This window comes from Motacilla alba, chromosome 1 (assembly GCF_015832195.1).
Source record: "Motacilla alba alba isolate MOTALB_02 chromosome 1, Motacilla_alba_V1.0_pri, whole genome shotgun sequence".
NCBI lineage: Eukaryota > Metazoa > Chordata > Aves > Passeriformes > Motacillidae > Motacilla > Motacilla alba.
The window spans coordinates 60,258,108-60,276,816 of record NC_052016.1 but is presented as its reverse complement, the minus strand read 5'-3'; the positions used below and the strand labels follow the sequence as shown (position 1 = coordinate 60,276,816).

The 18,709-nt window shown below is 40.2% G+C and overlaps 1 protein-coding gene across 1 annotated transcript in view; it reads right to left on the bottom strand.

Moving 5' to 3' along the window:
- Window positions 1-18,709, bottom strand: part of LOC119699341 (complement C4-like) — a 41,345-nt gene that overhangs the window by 8,005 nt on the left and 14,631 nt on the right. The window contains exons 15-35 of the mRNA XM_038132675.1: window positions 18,277-18,403; window positions 17,834-17,905; window positions 16,755-16,955; window positions 15,862-15,973; window positions 15,567-15,637; window positions 14,595-14,734; window positions 13,559-13,771; window positions 12,233-12,284; window positions 11,725-11,805; window positions 10,434-10,637; window positions 8,838-8,913; window positions 8,258-8,414; window positions 6,787-6,882; window positions 6,292-6,460; window positions 5,169-5,335; window positions 4,587-4,745; window positions 3,925-3,984; window positions 3,383-3,476; window positions 2,448-2,616; window positions 691-778; window positions 5-79 (exon numbers count right to left, since the gene is read on the bottom strand). Of these exons, the coding sequence (XP_037988603.1) occupies window positions 5-79; window positions 691-778; window positions 2,448-2,616; window positions 3,383-3,476; window positions 3,925-3,984; window positions 4,587-4,745; window positions 5,169-5,335; window positions 6,292-6,460; window positions 6,787-6,882; window positions 8,258-8,414; window positions 8,838-8,913; window positions 10,434-10,637; window positions 11,725-11,805; window positions 12,233-12,284; window positions 13,559-13,771; window positions 14,595-14,734; window positions 15,567-15,637; window positions 15,862-15,973; window positions 16,755-16,955; window positions 17,834-17,905; window positions 18,277-18,403 (2,583 nt within the window). The remainder of the gene's footprint in view (window positions 1-4; window positions 80-690; window positions 779-2,447; window positions 2,617-3,382; window positions 3,477-3,924; window positions 3,985-4,586; window positions 4,746-5,168; window positions 5,336-6,291; window positions 6,461-6,786; window positions 6,883-8,257; window positions 8,415-8,837; window positions 8,914-10,433; window positions 10,638-11,724; window positions 11,806-12,232; window positions 12,285-13,558; window positions 13,772-14,594; window positions 14,735-15,566; window positions 15,638-15,861; window positions 15,974-16,754; window positions 16,956-17,833; window positions 17,906-18,276; window positions 18,404-18,709) is intronic.

Here is an 18,709-nt window from a genome sequence, read left to right as displayed (position 1 = left end):
TTACCTCACCAAAGTAGAGCAAAACCTTCCCTTCCTTGTACTCAAAGTGCTGAATGTACCTGTCTGAAGCTGTCACCAACTGCAGGAAAACAAAAAAAAACCAAACAAATTAGAATAAACCCCTAGCAGAACAGGAATATTTTTGCTGCCACCTTCCATATTCTAGTTTGCTTTGTTCAGCCCTCTTTCTTCCTTCCTAAAGGAGACTGTCCCTGAAAGCACAAAACTGAGCAAACTTCCCTCAACAAAGCTGGCTCCAGAAGCCCAAACTGTAGCCACATTTTCAGAGCATTGTGCCCCATCTCCTTGCCACTGTGCCCTGCCACCAAGCACCACTGAAAGACTACTTGCCTTCTGCTCTGCAAGCACAGGATCCCCTGTCCTGGCATGCCACAGGACAGCAGTATATGATAAGGACATATATGATAAGCACATTACTGCCCTGCTAAGCCTCACCTTAATTTCTTTTACAAGGGACGAAGAAATCTGAACTCTGTTCACCACAAGCTTTGCATTTCTTGCATAAATTCAGCAAATATTTTTATTAGAATGAGAACAGTGAAAATCAGTCAATCTATTTATCTATCTATCTGTTTTCCCATGTCTCCTCTGTAGATTTTTCGAAAGATTTTGAAAGAAAAGTTTTCCAAAGGCTCTGTAAAATGTTGCACAGAAAAGCGTGTTTCTAACCTGTTCGAGCTCCTTTGTGTCAGGCTCCAACCCACTCAGCAGAGTGAGATCAACCAGGGACATCTTTGGTGCTTTGGGACCTGTGGATCTTTATAAGGGAGATGGTCAGCAGTGAACAGCTGCACTGAATAGCCAGGTGGCTTTGAAGAGTCTGGCTTTCCAGGCTTGCTAAAGGTGAAGAAAAGCCTTCCACTCCATTTAACTTTCCTAAATGGATTTTATTTTAATTTGAAAATTATCTGCCTAATTCATTAAGAGTCACGAGGTAAAATGAGTCATCTAAACTAGCCAAATGGTCATCCAAAACCCAAGTGCCTTGCCTGAGATTTTCATATAGGCTTTCCTTGGAGCTGATAGGCAGAAAAAAATCACCTGTAAATGACAGATCATCCCACCTTAAAAGCATTGTTGAAGCCAGGGAGGTAAGCAGCACTGACAAAGAATCTGTTCTCTATTACTTACAAAGTGGAGATAAGAAATTATTTTATCCAAATTTTTTCACAGACTAAGTCAAATTTGCATCACCTTTTCTGTCAGTGACAAAAATCCTCATTGCTATAATTATCCACTAAATATATGTATTGAATTTTCAGTCTTTCAGCTTTCACCATCTCAAAAAATAGGAATTGGTGTCATTGCTGGAAAATGAAGTGGTTCTGCACTCACACGGGGTGCCTTGACATGAGATATTTTACATACACTTGGTGGAACTTCAGAACTTTTTATTTTGGCACTCTCCCTTTCCTGTAAAGGATGCACCCCAGTGTAGGGAAGAAGAATGGTGATATAAATCATGCCTTCATTTTTTCTCCTCTGTCTTAACCACAAGGAATTTCACATTATTGTCTAAGCTTAAGCCTAGCATTCAGCAGAACAGTGATGAAGAACAGTGGATCATCGGTGGCTGATAAATCTTTCACAGCAATTAATGGGGAAGATGATGCTTTGGCCAGTAAACAATTCACTGAGTGTGTGCTTAATGAGGGAGAGTGAAAATTGGGAATTAGGGTGACTTCAGTCTTCCCCTGCTATTGTTCATGCCACTGTTTAAAAGAGGAGATAAACCCACTGTGTTCAAGGCTTTGACAAAAGTCAGTGGAAAACCAAAATTAAGTGGAAAACCAAGTGGAAAACCAAGAAGCAAAACCTGCTTCTTCCATCCTGCTCCTCTCTAGAATAGATAGGAGAGACACAAATTTGGGCTTCTGAGACCAATGCTAGACTGTAAATGGGAAAAAAGACAGGTGTTTCAGTGTTATGCTACATAGGAGGGTTTATTTTTTTCCTACCTCTGCCTTTGCCAACTTTTTGTCCCAACAGAATATCCCATCTGTCTCCTCTTCTCTCCTAGATAGTATTAGCCATACTTTCTTTTTTTTTATGAGGCCAGAGTGTGACCACAAAAGAAGTAACAGCATCTCTCCAGAAAGTGATGAAATTCTGTAAATATGCTACAATTGCATTCCAGCTGTATTCACCTTTTTAAATAAAATATTTATTTCAAATATTTAGCCTGCCAAGTGCTTTAGAGTCTCCCCAGAATTTGATGGGGGAGAATCTGCAGTGGACATTTGAAGTCTATGTAAACCATGTAAATAAATCTCATCCATCATTTGGAAACTTTCTGCTGTGGGAGAGAGGACACACACAGTGTATGCAGACTCTAAGATGACTAGGTTGGATGCTGAGTTTGTGGATATGAAGAGGGTGACAAAGGAGAATTACAAGTATATTAAGAGCTGATCTTGCAGACCTACCTGACACAGATTTTGTATTGCAAGGATTCTGCTTTGCTGGGAGTGGTCAGATCCCTTTTTCTTCTGCTGCGGATATCAAACCAATCCATTTCAGACAGTGTCTCAAAAGTGCTGTTTCCTCCTGTAGTCAAGTCTTCAAATTCATCCTCTTCATCAGAGTATTCAGCTTCTGGAGGTGAGAGACAGGGGCAGCCATCAACAAGTTTGCCTGCAGTTTGGCTCCTTTCTGGCATAATGATAAATTCCAGTGGGCAGTCATGCCATCACTGTGAGTTTTATAACAGTTCACTGTACACTGTCTCAGTGTTTCCAATTCATTCAGAGTTAGAATTCTAGGGATAACTATAGTGAGAATAATTAACAGGCTAAGAATGGAGTTTAGGCTATGCATAAATATTTGAAGGACATATTAAAGGATTTAAATCTGTCCCTCCAAAAGTTAGCCATTCAAACAGGAAAAAAACAATGCAGACATAGGCAGAGATGATGATGACTACACACTTCAGGAGATGTAAACCACATTCTTGCTTATTTGAAAGACTTATGATAGATCTGCCTCAAAGAATTTTAAGCCCACATGGTAGGTCCCTCATTAGCCAGGGAACTGCACAGGCCTTTCCCCTCAGTGAAGGGAGTTCACCTCCCCTTTCTCAAGAAGAGTTTCTAATGATGTCTGTGTAACTGCTAAGAACCTGCTGCACCTACAGTCACTCATAGTTGTTATACTATTTAAGAACAAGAATAATAAGCTAAATGAAACAGTGACTGGGTAGAGTTCAGGGCCTTCTCTTTTTCTTTGATTAATTCATTTGTTCCTACTTTTAAAGGCTGGAAAGCTATGAAGTATCAGCAGCTATGAAGCATCAAAGCTATGAAGTATCAGCAGCTGACCAAACATGTCACATTTGAGACCCAGCCTCTGCCCTTTCACTCACCAGAGTACTTAAGGCTCCCTTCCAGTTCCACTGTCAAAATCAAATCATTGCAGGTGTTGTTCTTCAGCTCGGGTGACCAGTACATTTTTAATATCTAAGATGAACACAAAAACAGCAAGCCACTAAAAATATCATTTAAATGACAAGGATTTAGGACTCCAGCACATGGTGAAGGGACATGGGAGTGTGGAGAGAATGGCCAGTCCAGTGGCACAGACTGGTCACAGAGGACTGTCACAGATATAAGCAGATCCCATGTGCAATTCACAAATAAGGTGGGACTCCTTTGAGATAACTCTCCATTCCCAAACACAAAGAGGTCTTTCAAACTTCAGCCACCTCTATCACCCTTGACATTGATTTAATAAAGTTAAAGACAGGAAAAATTGACAGCGCATAAGGGCAGGCTTTAGGCCTCACATTTTAGAATTTTGGAGGTAGGAACACAAAGGTAGGAGCCATTTCAAGTAAGTTTTCACTTTGGTTTTAAAAAGAGATTAAAGAAATCCAGCTGGACTATGGATTTTGAATTTACAGCTTACACTCATTGTCCCATTTCCTTTGCCGTTCACAGATACTTCAAGTTTTCTCCCAAGTTCAAACTGCAAACCAAGGGAAAAGAAAATATATTTAGTTTGTGCTCAGAATTTGGTCTATTGTTTTCCTGACATCTTGACAGTCTTCTATGCCTTTACCCCCCCCCCCCCAAAACCTGGGTAGGGAAAACTTTCAGCTATGGAAGGAATTGAGACCTCATGTCTCAAGATTTTAAATGAACTGAGCTAATGAATCTTACTCTGCTGTTTTAGGGCCCAGTAGATGTATTTTACCAACTTTAATCCCTCCTTTGTATCCTGGATTTCACATTTTCACAGTTCCAGGCACAGTGAAGATCAGATTATTCCCCTTCCTCCTCATTCCCTAGAAGGACTTAGGTTCCTGGCTGCTCTTCACTTTTGGGAGAGATTCTTGCCACCAAAGTCCTCAGAGGCAGGAAAGCATCTCTAAAGTGTGCTGCTAAGCACCTGATGGGTTTGGGTTTTCTTAACTTTAAAAAGATTCTGTTGTTTTACAGATCAAATTATTTAAAGGTATAATAAATCAGCTACATCATGGTTGCCTAACATGACAAAACCTAGGCCAGATGATTTGATTTCTTCTTCTTGAGGGGAAAAAACCTTTGAAACAACCAATGGTTGTATACCTCTAGCTGCTTCTGAAATTCTTCATGGGCATCAGTCAGAACAATGCTGTAGTAATTTCTTCTTCCAGGAGTTCCCAGTCTGACAGTCAGGTCGGTGGAGGCAGTATTCAGTGTCTGTATGCTGTATGCTGACAGAGCTTCTAAGGCCACCACTGTGTCCTAGGTGAGAAAGAAAAACAAAAAAAACCTAGTGGTTATGTCAGGTTATTTCAACAACATGCGAGATGACGATATCAGCCACCTTGAATTCAGTGTTATGCTTTTTGCTGCTTTGAAGTTCTCCTGCATTTGTCAGTTCTTACTTGCATAGGCTATTCATTTAAATTCCTTCTTATAGCACTAAATTGTAAAGAAATTGGAGTCCTGACCTTAGATTATCCTACTTCATGAGGACAAAGAATTTTCTTTGCTGGCTTTTAACTATTTCATTTTGGCCCATTGCTGATTAACAATCCAAAATCATACTGCTTCTGCACCAAAGAAGTTGAAAATTCACTGTTCAAATTTAAATGAAAAAGTTTTTAGGAGGCTTTTGCTTCCTTCCCTCCCCTTAAGACTCCCCCTGAACTGGAGGTCAGGCACCTGTGTAGAGCAGTAGCCTCCGCCGTAGTTCCTTCTTTCTGTCAGCCACGTGGCAATAGGCCTCGCATATTCCATGTCGCGCAGGAGCAAGGTTTGAAGCAGGGCATAGGCAGTGGTTTCCACTGAGACTGCGTTGTTGCCATTTCCCCAGTAGCGCTGCTGCTTTGCTGCAAGAATAACTCAGTCCTGAATCACCTTGGCAGAGATTTTTGCCAAAAATCACTATTGCTCTACACAGGGGATACTTCTTGTCATGGCACTGTGGAACCACAAGACACAGATGCTGTTGTGAGAGCAACAAATCGGCTGGTAAGCAAAGATAATGGAAAAGAAAACCCACAATTTTTGATTCTGATTTCTCCAGCCCATGGATCTAATGATCCCATTGTACAGCAATGTCCATCTCATGGAGTGGTAGCATTGTGTTTGGTGGTCCCTCAGACATAAGAGTATTAATTATGGCTACAAATCTAGTCTTGATTAAGGACAAGCCTATTCCCTATGCTTAAACTGGGGCTGTTGAACAGTACTGCGTTTACCAAATGCATTGGGAGGAATAACCAGGATGGTGATGCAGCCACACAGCTGACTGACTCAGCAGTCACCACTGCCATACCCTGTGGGGGTCAGTGGGGACATCCATGGGGAGCTGGGACCAAGCACTCAGAACTGGTGGGGGGCTTTGAAAGCAGGTGGGCTGGAAGAGACACCTTCAATCTTGACCACAAATCCAGTCTGGACTACTCCTCTATGCTGCTATTTTTTCATATGAAGTTTCTTTTTTCTCATCTGGCTTGGACTTTTTTTTCTTCCCAAGGGAAGCAGAAAACATAAATGAATATTTACTGTAGTTTTGTTCCAGTTTCAAAATCAGAGAAGGTTATGACCCAGCCTTCACTAGCTGTCACCTTATAGTGATATTAATTATTAAAATTACATATTAAAATGTAAAATGTTAAAATATTTCATTATGGAATTAAAAAATTAAATATCTTACATATATACATACACAATTGTATAAAATTAATGTTTCTTCATTTATTCTTCAATTTATTTTGTTCATGTAAATGTGTTTCCAGGAAAAGTGCTTTTTAAAAGGGTTTTTAAGAATGGTTACCAGTACCTTCATCAAAAGAAGAACAGGCCCTTAATTTGTCTTTCACAAACTGAACTTCTTCATTATCAGACTGCACAAGTGTCAGAGCATAAGCAGTGAGGACTATAGAATAGCAGTCAGTATTTCTTGCAAATTGATTCTTCATGTAAGCCACTGCTCCTGTAATCACTCGTGCCTGTGGAAACAGAATAGATCCATTTGTAAAGATCACTGAGACCTGCTAACTGTTACTTCTGGCACTAGGAAACTAGTACTTGGAAATTTGAATACTTCCCTGTAGTATTTTTAAGACAATTATAATAATATTTGCTTAGCGATTAAAGCCATTGATGATGGAGCGTGTAGCTCGAAATCCCTTGCTGTATATTAGACCCCGACATCTTTTCCTATCCACCACAGATATAAGCAGATTTTAAACCCCATTTGCAGTTCTCCAAGAGATGGTAGGGTGGATATGCCGTAGTGCAATAGACTGCAGACTTAAAGAGCCAGGCTTCCTACCACATCAGGTGACGGGTAGACACGTAGGGTCTGCTGCAGTGCTATGGTTACAAAGGCTGTCATCGCCAAATCGTCTTCTGCTGACTCAATGCCACCCTGGAAGATGAAACATGAAAAGGAGAAGTTAAAGTGCATGCATACGTTTATGAGTAAATCTAGAAAATTACTTTCCATAAAGGCAAGGATCTTCTCTGCAAACCCTCCCACCATGTACCATGTGGCTGTTGCCTTAAATTTTCTGCCTTAAATTTTTTTCAATAATATGTGTCCATCTAAAGTATATCTCACATGGTGGCAACATTAAAGGTTGGATTGAGCACTGTGAGACATCAGGAACCTGCCACATGGAACCAGCTGAAAATCAAATATTGAGTTATTTATCTTACAGTTAAAAATCTATAATTTCTCATTGAAACATTTATAGTTTCAATTTTCAGTCACTAGGACGGTGGGGTTGTTTTCACTTCTGTGCTACTCTCTACCCACTAAAGAGCCCTCTACCTTGCAGACAGAACTCTCCTGTAAAGGTATTTATACACCAGTACTGGATCATTTCTTATCCCTCTTCTTGATAGAGTAAGCACTGTAGTCTCATAAACCTTTTTCCCCTGAAAGCTCTTGAAGTATACATAAGATAGAAGATTATCTCAGCTTGAACACAGGTCAGAAAAACTCAAAACCCTTTGACCAGTTCTTGAACTACTTGTTTCTTTTTTCCCAATAGTGTTGCATCAACTGTGAAACTAGCTTTGAGGCCAGAGTGTGAAAGCCTCACTAGTCATTTGACACAGATCATTAAAAATATTAATGTGTGTTTTTTGCATATATATTTGGTCATTACATGGCATTTACAATGAGTTTTGGAAGATGCACATTACTTTCCTAGACTAAATTAATGGACAGTATAACAATTTTGTGTTTCTGGACAGTTACAGAGGATGTGTAGACCAAGATATGCAATTCGAAATTCTGATTAAGTGTTAACAGTTTCTTTTTTCATCGTGGGCATGGTGAAATACTGAAACAGGTTACCCAGACAGATTGGGATGTACGCGAGACACAGCTGGACATGGAGTCTGATCTGACTAGAACTGTTTTGAGCAGCATTTGGACTAGATGAGCTCTGGATACCCCTTCAAAACAAAGTCACAATTCTACACTCTATTGCCTTTGGCAATAAAAGGCTTACATTTTTTACCAAACATATGACCCCCCCAAAATAATTTTTTAAAGTGCCCTATAGGCATAGTTGAAAAACATATCTAAAACATGTATAAAAAGATAAAGGTGGTGAAGTGCTGGCAGTGCATCTGACTAACAGACATCTTAAAAATTAATTTTACATTACAGATTTTGTACTTACATGACAAATTTATTCTCTTTAGATACATTTCTTGTTATTCAACATCTCACAGCGCTCCTTGCAATCCCTAATAGCCCTAACAAATTATTTTAACTATGGATGACCTACTTGCATTTTCCTGTCCCATACAGGGTGGTGGTCATGGAATGAACCATCTGGCTGCTGTTGATCAACCAAGTAGGAAATCGAGTTGCTTATGTGACTGTCTTGGATACTGAAGTATTCTCTGCTCCTTGTGAGCACTTTAACAATGAATGCAGTTAACCTGCAGAAAAGAAAATTTTCCAAACTTGCGTTGACAGATATTATAGAAGACTATATTGACAGGAGGAAGAACATACTAATTTTGTGCACAGACTCATATTCAATACAGTGCACTCACTGCAACCTAGTGAGTTATTGTTCAACATCATCTTGAATATTTCTACTTTGTAACAAAGGCAAAATAATCACTGGCTCAGTATAAATCTCTTTCACCAAGGACTGAAAACGCTCAGAGAATTTGGTGGCTGATTATTCACAACAAAAGTACATAGGCAACAACCAGATTTTCAAAATTCATCGCCAAAGAAAAACTTCTGATGCATCAAATGATAATAGAGGTCATTTGAAAAAAAAAATAAATCTCAACCAAATAAACAAAAATAAAACCCCAAAATCAAAACCCCAGGAAAAGAAAATCCCTTACCATACACTACTGGGGGTTTTTTTAAATGCTCCATAGGACCCATCCTCCTTCTGAAACTCAAGCAGCCTAGTGTAACCTGCATGAACAGGAGAGCACGTTACTGTTCAGAGAACACCTGTATTTATTGGGCATTTTCCTACATCACTTGTAGTATAATAGACATGTTTTTGTATTGACTGGTGGAAGAGTTCATGGAGGTGTTCAATGGGGCATTAAGGAGGAAATGACTGGGTCAGCAGAATTTGACACAGAAAAATCACTAGGCTTAAAAGGTCCTCTGTCTTGTTTGACTTAATTGAGCCAAGCAAATAACCTAAAAACTGCAGATACCTATGGTTACAAAACATGTATTGTATGTATAGTGAATATTGGGAAATTATTTCCCATTATTGACAACTTTTCAAGCTGTTGATTTTCTGGTGCATTGAATCAAAAAGTATACAAAACATAATCTATTGAGTTAGACAGTCTTAGAAAAATCATGACATGTGGCTTCTGATCTTGACTGCTATTATTTTGACAAAGTCTGTATCATAGCCATGTAATTTTTTACACTGATGAACCTCAATAAGAATCAATAAAAGCATAATTTAGGCACTTAATGATGCTGACAATACTAAATACTTTTTAGCAGGATCTCATGTCACTTTTGGCAGGCTTGATAAATAGGCAAAGATCTCCATGCAGCAACTGCTAGCATGCTTTTATTCTCTATTTCTACACTTGTTTTTCATTGATGAAATGGGTTTATCATATCTGAAGATCACAATGACAGGTACATTGTACTGATTTTTGCCATAAGCACACCACTATATTTAGAAAGATCAGCTGTACCTGCTCCAATACTGAAAATTCCCTGTTTTAGTTCCTGTGAGCTGGAACATTTTCACATTCTGTGGTCCTGGCTTTGCTGTACATTTAATACCAGCTTTGGATCACATCTTGGAGTATAGTCTTCCAGAAGCAGACTTGCAGGTGTCCTCTCCCTAGGGAAACTCCATCCCTGTCTTGGCCCAAGGCTGCTGAAGTCCTTCTAGCTTATGTAATGATGAATACAGGAGTGGGCAAGGGAAGGTGTCAATGTCATTATTAGCACTGGGAATTTCGTTTGTCATACTCCTCTTGACAGCCACAGACAGAGATGTCTGCATCCCAGCTGGCTATCCTCAGCAGTGTCTGTGAACCATGGGGACAATAAGCGTTTTTAGGATGTGATTTATCTTGGTTGATTTTGAACATTTGGAGGCAATGAACAACTGGCCTTTGCTATCCATTTAGTCTGAAAAGAATTTTCATTGATCAGCTCAGATTTTACTTTCTACTTGTAAATTAGGCAAGAGAGAGAATGGACTGTCAGTGCCAATACCATCCAGTGCCAAATGCTGGTAATTAGTGTCCTAAGCCCTCCTCACATGTTCTGTCCCTCATGTCTCATGTCTGTCTGCAGACTGCCAGGAGCATTTCTGTGAGGCTGTGGTAAGACAGTAGGCACTCCTTCAGAAGGCAGCTGCAGCCAGTGTGCAGTGCAAACAGACAACAAGTATCCCATCCTTTGGTCTCTGGTTGGTTTGCCTTGCTTTGTTTTTTCCTGCCTACCTTTTTCAACCATACTGATGGCTTCCTGCTTCCGTTCGGGGTTGAAGTTCACCCACTGCTCGCTGGCGTCCAGGTACTCAATGGCGTAGACTGCAGGGGCCATTTTCACCATTGTTTGCTCTGCACAGCCCGTGGGCACCTGAATCAGCTTCTCAACTCCGCTGAGACTCAGACAGTTTTCAACAGACTGATCCATAATGTTCCCTGTTGTAAAAAATACAAGCCTCAGTTTGTATCTTATTTAAAACGGATTGCTCTAATATGAAGAAAGGTGATCCTGAGTATAGGATGATGTTCCAGCATAGCCTGATACTCCTCACTGCTCAGCACTGTTCTTCGCTACCTGAGACTTCATAAAGCTCTTTGAAGAAGGGTAAGGATGAGGTGCCAGGCCCTGGGAAAGCTGGAGAAAGGAGGCTGGCACAGTGAAGGAATATGAATGAGAGAGAGTCCTCAGGCTACTGGAGGGAAGAAACAGAAGGGGGAAAGACTTGTCTATCAGGTTTGGGCTGGAAAAGTCTTGTCAAACCAGCCCTGATCCTCCCACACAGGGATAAAAAGATTGTGCATTAATAATGACAAACATTTCATGTGTTTTTTTTTCCTCTCTGCAATTTTATAACTTTACGAATTCAATGATCCGTTTATTTTCAAACAGGGATTTGAAATGGTAGCCAATATCCTTTTTGTCACAAATACATTATTTTACATTTTGGGGGGTGGACGGTGGGGGGGAAGTGTTTATCACTACTATAAATACTTGCTAATGGATGTTTTAAAATATGTATGCATGAGTGTGTATATATATATATATATATATATATATATATATGGATGGATGGATGGATGGATGTATACAACTATAATATCTCCTCTTTGGAAATACAGAACTCTCCAGAACCTATATGTCAGAGTCTGGCATCCTTATTTCTGGAATCCAAAGCAGATTTCTGTAGGCCTGCATGAAATTATTAGAGAAGATGAACTCTTCCCTTCATGTCTGGCTTTCCCATAATGTTAGTCCAAGCACAGTGAGGAAGGATGGATCATACAAAGCTATTACACTCACTACAAGTAAGAAGGAGTAATTAGAAAGAGTAGAAAGAGGAAGAGGTACTGGCTCAACTCTGGGGATGTTTTGTTTTATGACCTGGTCCTGTAGCACAGACCATTTGAGTCATAACAGAAAAACCAGGAGAGAATGGAGGCTTGCCATGCAGGAATGAGCAGCCCAGAGGGGCCTGTCCCTTGTCACCTATAGAGAAGTTGTTGATAAAAAAATTACATTTACCTTTCAGGCTAACTAACACGTGGCTATCAGAACCTGGTACCATATTAGATGGTCTTTTCAGGTCCACCGTATGGGACTTCACTGTAAATAAATAATAAATAGACATCTACATCCAGACTTTTAAAAAATAAACAACATACTGTAATTTTAGAAAAAACATACTTATCTGCCTTCTACTGATTTAATTTTCAATCTTTAGCAACATTTTAGGCTTGAAAAAAACCTTATTTTTAATATCTTTTAAGACCCATTAGTGAATTAAATCGATGCCCAGTTAATATATAAAGAATGATACCTTGAAAAACAAAAGTAAAATAAATCAATTGTAAAAATTTAGAATTTTTTTTTCTTTCACAAGTCTTTCGCTGTGTATTGGATGGAGAGATCTAACAAGTTCTGGTTAACCAAAGGAACATCTGTGCATTAAGGAGTATTTCACTGCACCCATAATTCACTTTTCATTCTTACTCCAAACCTCATCTGTATGCAATCCTTTTGGGTGACTTACAGTCACTGTTAATGCAAATGGTCTCTTCTTCTCTCTGTAAAACACCTTCAGCCTGCACAGTTAAAGAAAGAAAAGTCAAAAGGTTTGCAAGCACTCATATCTGAAATTAAGCTGCAAGAAACTTGTGAGCTCCACCCAAGCACTAGGCCAGCAGGTGGCACAAAAAGTGATTTTGAAGGGAGATTTCTCTCTAGGTAAAACTCAACCTTTAAATCAGAATTTTGGTTTCCCAACTGAAATACTAATAAACTTTGCTGATTTTTTTTGTGTTACTATTGAAACATTTCCCTGGCTGAAATTCTTTAAACCAAAACCAAATCCCAAAAATTAAACTTCAAAGTTTATTCTCAGCTTTGTGACCCATCAAGTCAAGTTCATGGTGGGACTCATTTAAGTAAACCTCTCATGTATGAAATCCATGAAATTCTGAGTACATCTTGGGTGTAAGTCTTAAACATGCTTTCCTTCTGATTCCTTACATCTCTCTTCCTACAGTTTCAGCTTTAATAAAGATATTTTTATAGCTACTTCTAGTGTTTTGGTGTAACACTGAACTCTGAGACTGTGTCTATATCTGCAAAAGTTATAGCCTTTAACAACAGCAGGTTCCCAGCATCCTGTACCTTACCCTTACCTACATGATAATACCTGACACCAGGGGTGCAAGGATTCCTATTTTGCACTTTTTGTGTGGATGGAAAAAAGCCCTCCATGGATGACTTAGGTACTGTAATGAGTCTGTGTTGGCACTTGAAAAGAAATTTTTTTCTAAAAGGCTCCTCATTTTTATAATTTTGAAAGAGAGATAAGTATTAAATAATCAATAAGCATCTCTGTTAGCATGTTTTGCATATGTTTTTACCTATGCAATTGTTGAGAGTGAAGATTGATCCATTGACCAGAAGGAACAAAATAAGGTTTAACTTTATTACTAGCAGAGAGCATTTCCTTCTTAAAAGTTTGCTAGATGGACATCTTCAATCTTGGCTTCACAAGGAAAAAAAAAAAATTTCATACAGGCTGATGAAGCAGGGAGAAGTTAAAGATTCTAAGACAGGTACCAGCTGAAGAATTTGTTGCTGTGTCATTGGTAAAGGATGTTTTTTTGCCATAGAGAACAAACCTTTCCATATACAATAGAGAAAGAGGCCTAATTTTTTCCCCTCAGTCCTTGATGAAAAACGGATTTCCTGAATTGCTTCCAGCCTCGTATGTGTACCATTTCACTCCCTCCATGAGAACTCCACACATAGTGAGTGTCACATTTGAGGGCAATTTGTGAAGTGCCTGCCCTCAGTTAGGGCATACATACCACAAAATACATACCACCACTTTGAGATTCTTCCTAATGCTATCACTGTGCCCAGAATGCCGGTCAAAGGCAGTAATGGTGATTGGGATTTCTCCCACAGTCAGAGGGACGACTGAGAAGAAGGCTGGTGTTGCTGAGTTCCCCTTAGCCAGCAGTGGCAGCTGCACAGCCTTCGCTGTCGTCTCCGCGGTGCACAGCCCCTTCACTGCCTCCATCTTCACTGTCACCTGTGGGGACAAGGCAATGCCCAGGAGCAGTCCTGGTGCAGCACTGCACGGGGAAATACCTCTGGATGCTCCTTCCAGTGTAAATTGTTCTGTGGCACCATGGTCTGTTAGTATTCAGCTATATTGATTAGGGCTCTGAAGGTAAATCAGCTAAAATTTCTTCATTACACGAACTTGAAACAGAGTTTTGGCCTATCCCTGATCCACAGTGAAGTCAGAAGGACAGTGCATTTTTATACATCCCAGTCTACACAATTCAATGCAGTTCAGAGGATGCTGGTTGAACAGCTGGTTGGGAGATGGGAAGAAGTGAAAAAAAGAGTATCAACTTTAGGATGACGGAGGCCCTGATCCCAGTGGCAACTGTGGCCACCTGCAGGACTGCATAGGAGTCATATGAAGAGAGAAAGTGTCTCTGTAGTATATGCTCAATGAGTTTTGTGGCCAACATTGGATGGTGCACTCATACTCATTTACCTCTCTATCTTGTGTACCTTGTGAAGTGTCAGCAGGTGTCAGTGTCAGCAGCTGGGTATTGTCCAGATCAGCAGGCAGCAAAAAGGGAACAGATTACTTCAATGAAGGGGAAGAAGTATCAAAAACCAAAGGATATGGCTATGTAACATGCTGAATAAAATCTGCTGTGTATGGTAAGTCTGATTACCAAGTAGAACTGGATCCTGTGCTTGGGAAAGAGCTCAAGATGGGAGCATAATGTCTGGGCTGTAGGGGGACACTGAAGGGTGGCCAGATCATTCCCATCATTTAAATTATTACAAAACTAGCTAGGCATGCAAGGTGCAGCAGTTGATGATAACACTACCTGGAGATCGTTGGGCAGGTAGTTGTAAACCACTGCTTTTATTTCCAGTTGCTCGTGTCGTCTGACTGAGTACGGTAATCTCAGGGACACAAAAAAGTCTTTGAAAACTGCAAAGGTGTGGGGGTCAGCCACACAGAACCCTGGGGTGAGAAAAAGAAAAACAGCTAGAATTGAGAATTACACACTTAACATCAGCTGATTGGAAGTTAAATGTCTAATCAAAACTCAGTGCCTGGGCTCCCCTGAGGTCACGAGCAGGCAAAGAAAACAGGCACACTGAGAACTCATTTAAACTCATCTGCACTACAGACCTATCTCTAGTTTGCCCCTGGAGTCACTTCCACGGTTTTTGATAGCTAAAACTTGCCAGAAATGTTTGTGTGTTTTGTGAGTGAAATGTGGCCCAGTTTTCCTCCCTTCTCAAAGGGGAGTGGGCAGTACAATATAGGCCCTTTCTCCATCCTGTGTAGTCCTCATCAACTCCTAGGAGCTCCCAGAGGGCAGCACCTGGGCTCTCTGGCTGGTCCTTTGCTGGTTTCCTGGTGTTCTTTTCTGCCTTAAAGGCCACACATGTTCATGCTTTGAGATGGCCAGAACCTGGTCCCAGAATTATTCAAAGAAAAGTGGTGTTACTACTGCTATCTCTCATGTGGCTTCCTGGCCATGTGGAAGCTAAAAAGAGGTGGTTGAAAGAGTGGAAAGAATAAAAGACAGTTTTGATTGTATGATTCATCATCCTTGAGACCCTACTTCATGTTGATTTTATAAATGTAAATCTATACCTTAACTTCTAGTTGGGCTTTAACATGGCATAAAAGAGAGAAGTAGCTATTACGATCAAAACACTGTGTTTTTTCAGTACAGACTGTTTTATTCTGTCAACACAACATTATATCTCTCTTTTAAAAATTACACATTCTCTATTCATCCATATAAAGAAAGAAACAAACAAAAAATACCCAACACTTGTACCTTTTTCAGGAGATATACTTATTGCCTGTACTTCCCAGGTAGTTATAGAGTCAGGAGCGAAGTTTTTTACACTAAAAACACAAAATAAAATGTATTAGAAGGCATGTATAAAATGTAAACATTGTCATTTGATGAAGTTTGAGTATTTAAAGAGGAAAACATTCCCTCAGCTGTGGATACAAAGTACTTGCAAATATTCCAAAGTCCTTTGCATCAGATACTTCATAAAGCTGATATTTATATACATTTGAGAGTACAAATTTAAACATATTCAGCTAGTCAGGCAACACAATACCTGTGCTTTCCAGGGCTTTCCACTTCTTCAAAACTCCACCACCAGCTCTCAGGAAAATAACTGCGCAAGCTGACAGAGGTTTCATCAAACAATTCCTCATGTTCACTGTATTCTGCAAAACAGGAGCGAGGTTTCTTTTTGGAAGTCCTCAGCTGCTGACCTTACACTGTCTTGCAGAGTCAACTTGTAAAAGCACAAAAAATGCTCTGAATGAAAATATTTCATCTGTGTTTCATCTTGTGAATTAAACAAAAATCTTGAAAAAGAGAAGCAATGACTGTAGCTTGTCACTGAGCAAAGAGTGCCTCTTCCCAACTTCAATAACTATATGCTACCAAATGAGAAATCAGACGCCTGTAGTACGGCTAGCAAAGATGTTCCCAGTGTCCCATACTTGTGACAGACAGGGAAAATCTGTGAGATATGGAAGCAGAAATTACACTCAGAACGGGATCATTTTAGATGCCAAGGTTTTTTTTTGTTTGTTTTTTTGGTTTTTTTTTTAATATAATAGTACTACTAATTAAAGAGTCATAAATCTGCGACCACTAAGAGCCCTAAATGCAGACAACCACTCCCTTCCCTGCTGTCTGTGGCCTCTCTGGGGTGTGGGCAGGGGCCATCAGTTCCTCTGTAACACTGGAGGGGCCAGCAGTGGCTGAAGGGATTCCTGCCTTTTCTCACCCCAAGAAGTTATCCCATCCCGCTCCCACCTCCCCTGAGTACAGGTGTGAAGATGCAATGCTGCATGGCTGCTGCACTGTACTGGGGTTCTCTGAAATGCTGATGTGAAAACTTCCTCCCCAGCCCCACAGCACTAAAATGCCCCTTGACCCTCCCCAGCCACCACGAGAAGGGTGAAAGTGGCAGAGCTGTGTGCCACTGCTCTTTACGTCGTGCCAAGCCCACTCTGTTCTTCTGCTTCGCCTGCTTCCTGAGGGCTGTGGCTTTCTCACAGCAGTCCTGGAACGCGTCCCTGCACTCCTGGGAACCAGACACCTTTGCCAGCCTTTTTGCACAAGAAAACCTCATGGGATTTAATTTCATTCCATCTTGGCAGCATTTTAGTAGAGCAGTGTTTTGGTATCTGCTGGCTGCAATAGAATTAAAGCCCAGAATTAGTGCTGTGTAAGAAGAAATCAGTGTAAAGGTGTTCATTGTGCTCCGTCCTGTCATTCTTTGCCATTAACATCAGTTTCTATTGAAATAGCCAAGCTTCAGCCTGGGACCCTGAAAACAGTCAGTCTTAAACAGTCCACAAACACAGGAGCAAAGCATAAGCTCTACGGCATCCTAGACATTCTGTTCTAAGCCCTCTCTTCCCAGTCATACTGAATTAAAAGTTGAATCCTCTTTGCAGGCTGGAATTCTTAATAGAAATAGCAATATCAGTAATAGAAATAGCAATATCAGTGGTCTCTTTCTTGAATAAAATCTGATTTCAAAAGAAAGGAAGAATCCAACTCAACCCTTTATGTCTTCTGGCAAGAAAATGAGAAAAATAAAAATTTGCACAAATTGACATTTTATACCAAATGCTACACTAACTCTTCTCTTAATTGAAGCACAAAGCACCAAAGTTGGCACAGCTTCAAAGCAGAATGTCAAGAGAAGAAAGGATTTATAAAACATCTTCTGACCATGTAAATGATTTTGAAAACCTCAAAGTCATGACTGATGACATGACACGTTATCTACTAGAAGTGCTTTGCATTTGGGATTATAAAGCAGTGAACTAGTTTCCATTTGTAGGCATTATTTGGCTTTGTTTTTTGAGCTGTGCTGATGAATGATGCATCATGCAGCATAGAACACACATTTGTGCTAAGTTATGTCACGTAATGCAAGAGCTGGAACGAAGAATATCTTGGCATCCTTCACTATGCCATCACTTCTTGCCCCCTAGATCCCAGATACATCCCTTTGCCTCCCCCTGCTAAGATTTTCAGGCCACCCAGAGGAGTAGACATACCAATTCCTGACATTTTTTTCTGAAAATCCAATGATCTCTTCTGCCTTCTGGTGCCCTGGAGGCATTTATATCCTGGGAAGACAGAACAGAAGTACTTGGTCACGATGACATGACAGGAACAGCCTGATCATTCACATCATTCATGAAGATCTGTCAAAGGACCCATCTCATTGACAGAATACCCACAATTTGAGGAAGAGTCCCACAGATCTTCCAGCCTAGCCAACTGCTGCCTACTCCAGCTGAGGTGGTCACCAAAAGACCAGCACCCACCACCTGAAATATCTGAGCTGCCAGTGTCTGGTGGAAGAGCAGAAGAAAAATCCAAAGGCAAAGGAGATTTTACAGCATAAGAGTAAAAATGTTTCTGATTTTTTAAGCAATTAGTCTCCCCAGATCTATAGTGGTCTCACACAAATTTCTGAAGGGCATATTGCACTTACCTTCCCGAATGCTGGATTGAATCGTGTCTGATATAAAAGCCAGACCAACATCAGTAAAAACTTGAATGCTGTTTGCGCCACCACCCACAGAACAGCCAAGATCATACGAATTCATAGCATTAAATACCTGCCAAATAAAATGGCACAGATGGACTGTACATGCTTGTAAAGAGTTTATACATAGAAGAATTCTTGCAGCTTTTGATTTGCAGAAACAAGAGAAACTGGTGGTGCAAGCTGCATTTCGAAGCAGATTAAAGCTGAGGGATGTTTTAGTTAGGGAGTGCTTTCAAGCCATGCTTTTTTAAATTTACAAACTTGTCTGTCATAGGATGGAAATCCCCCTCTTAAATATACCACTCATCTTAAACATGCAATTCATCTTAAATAGATCCCAAATTGCAAAGAAAGACATTTTCAAATTTAGCAAAGT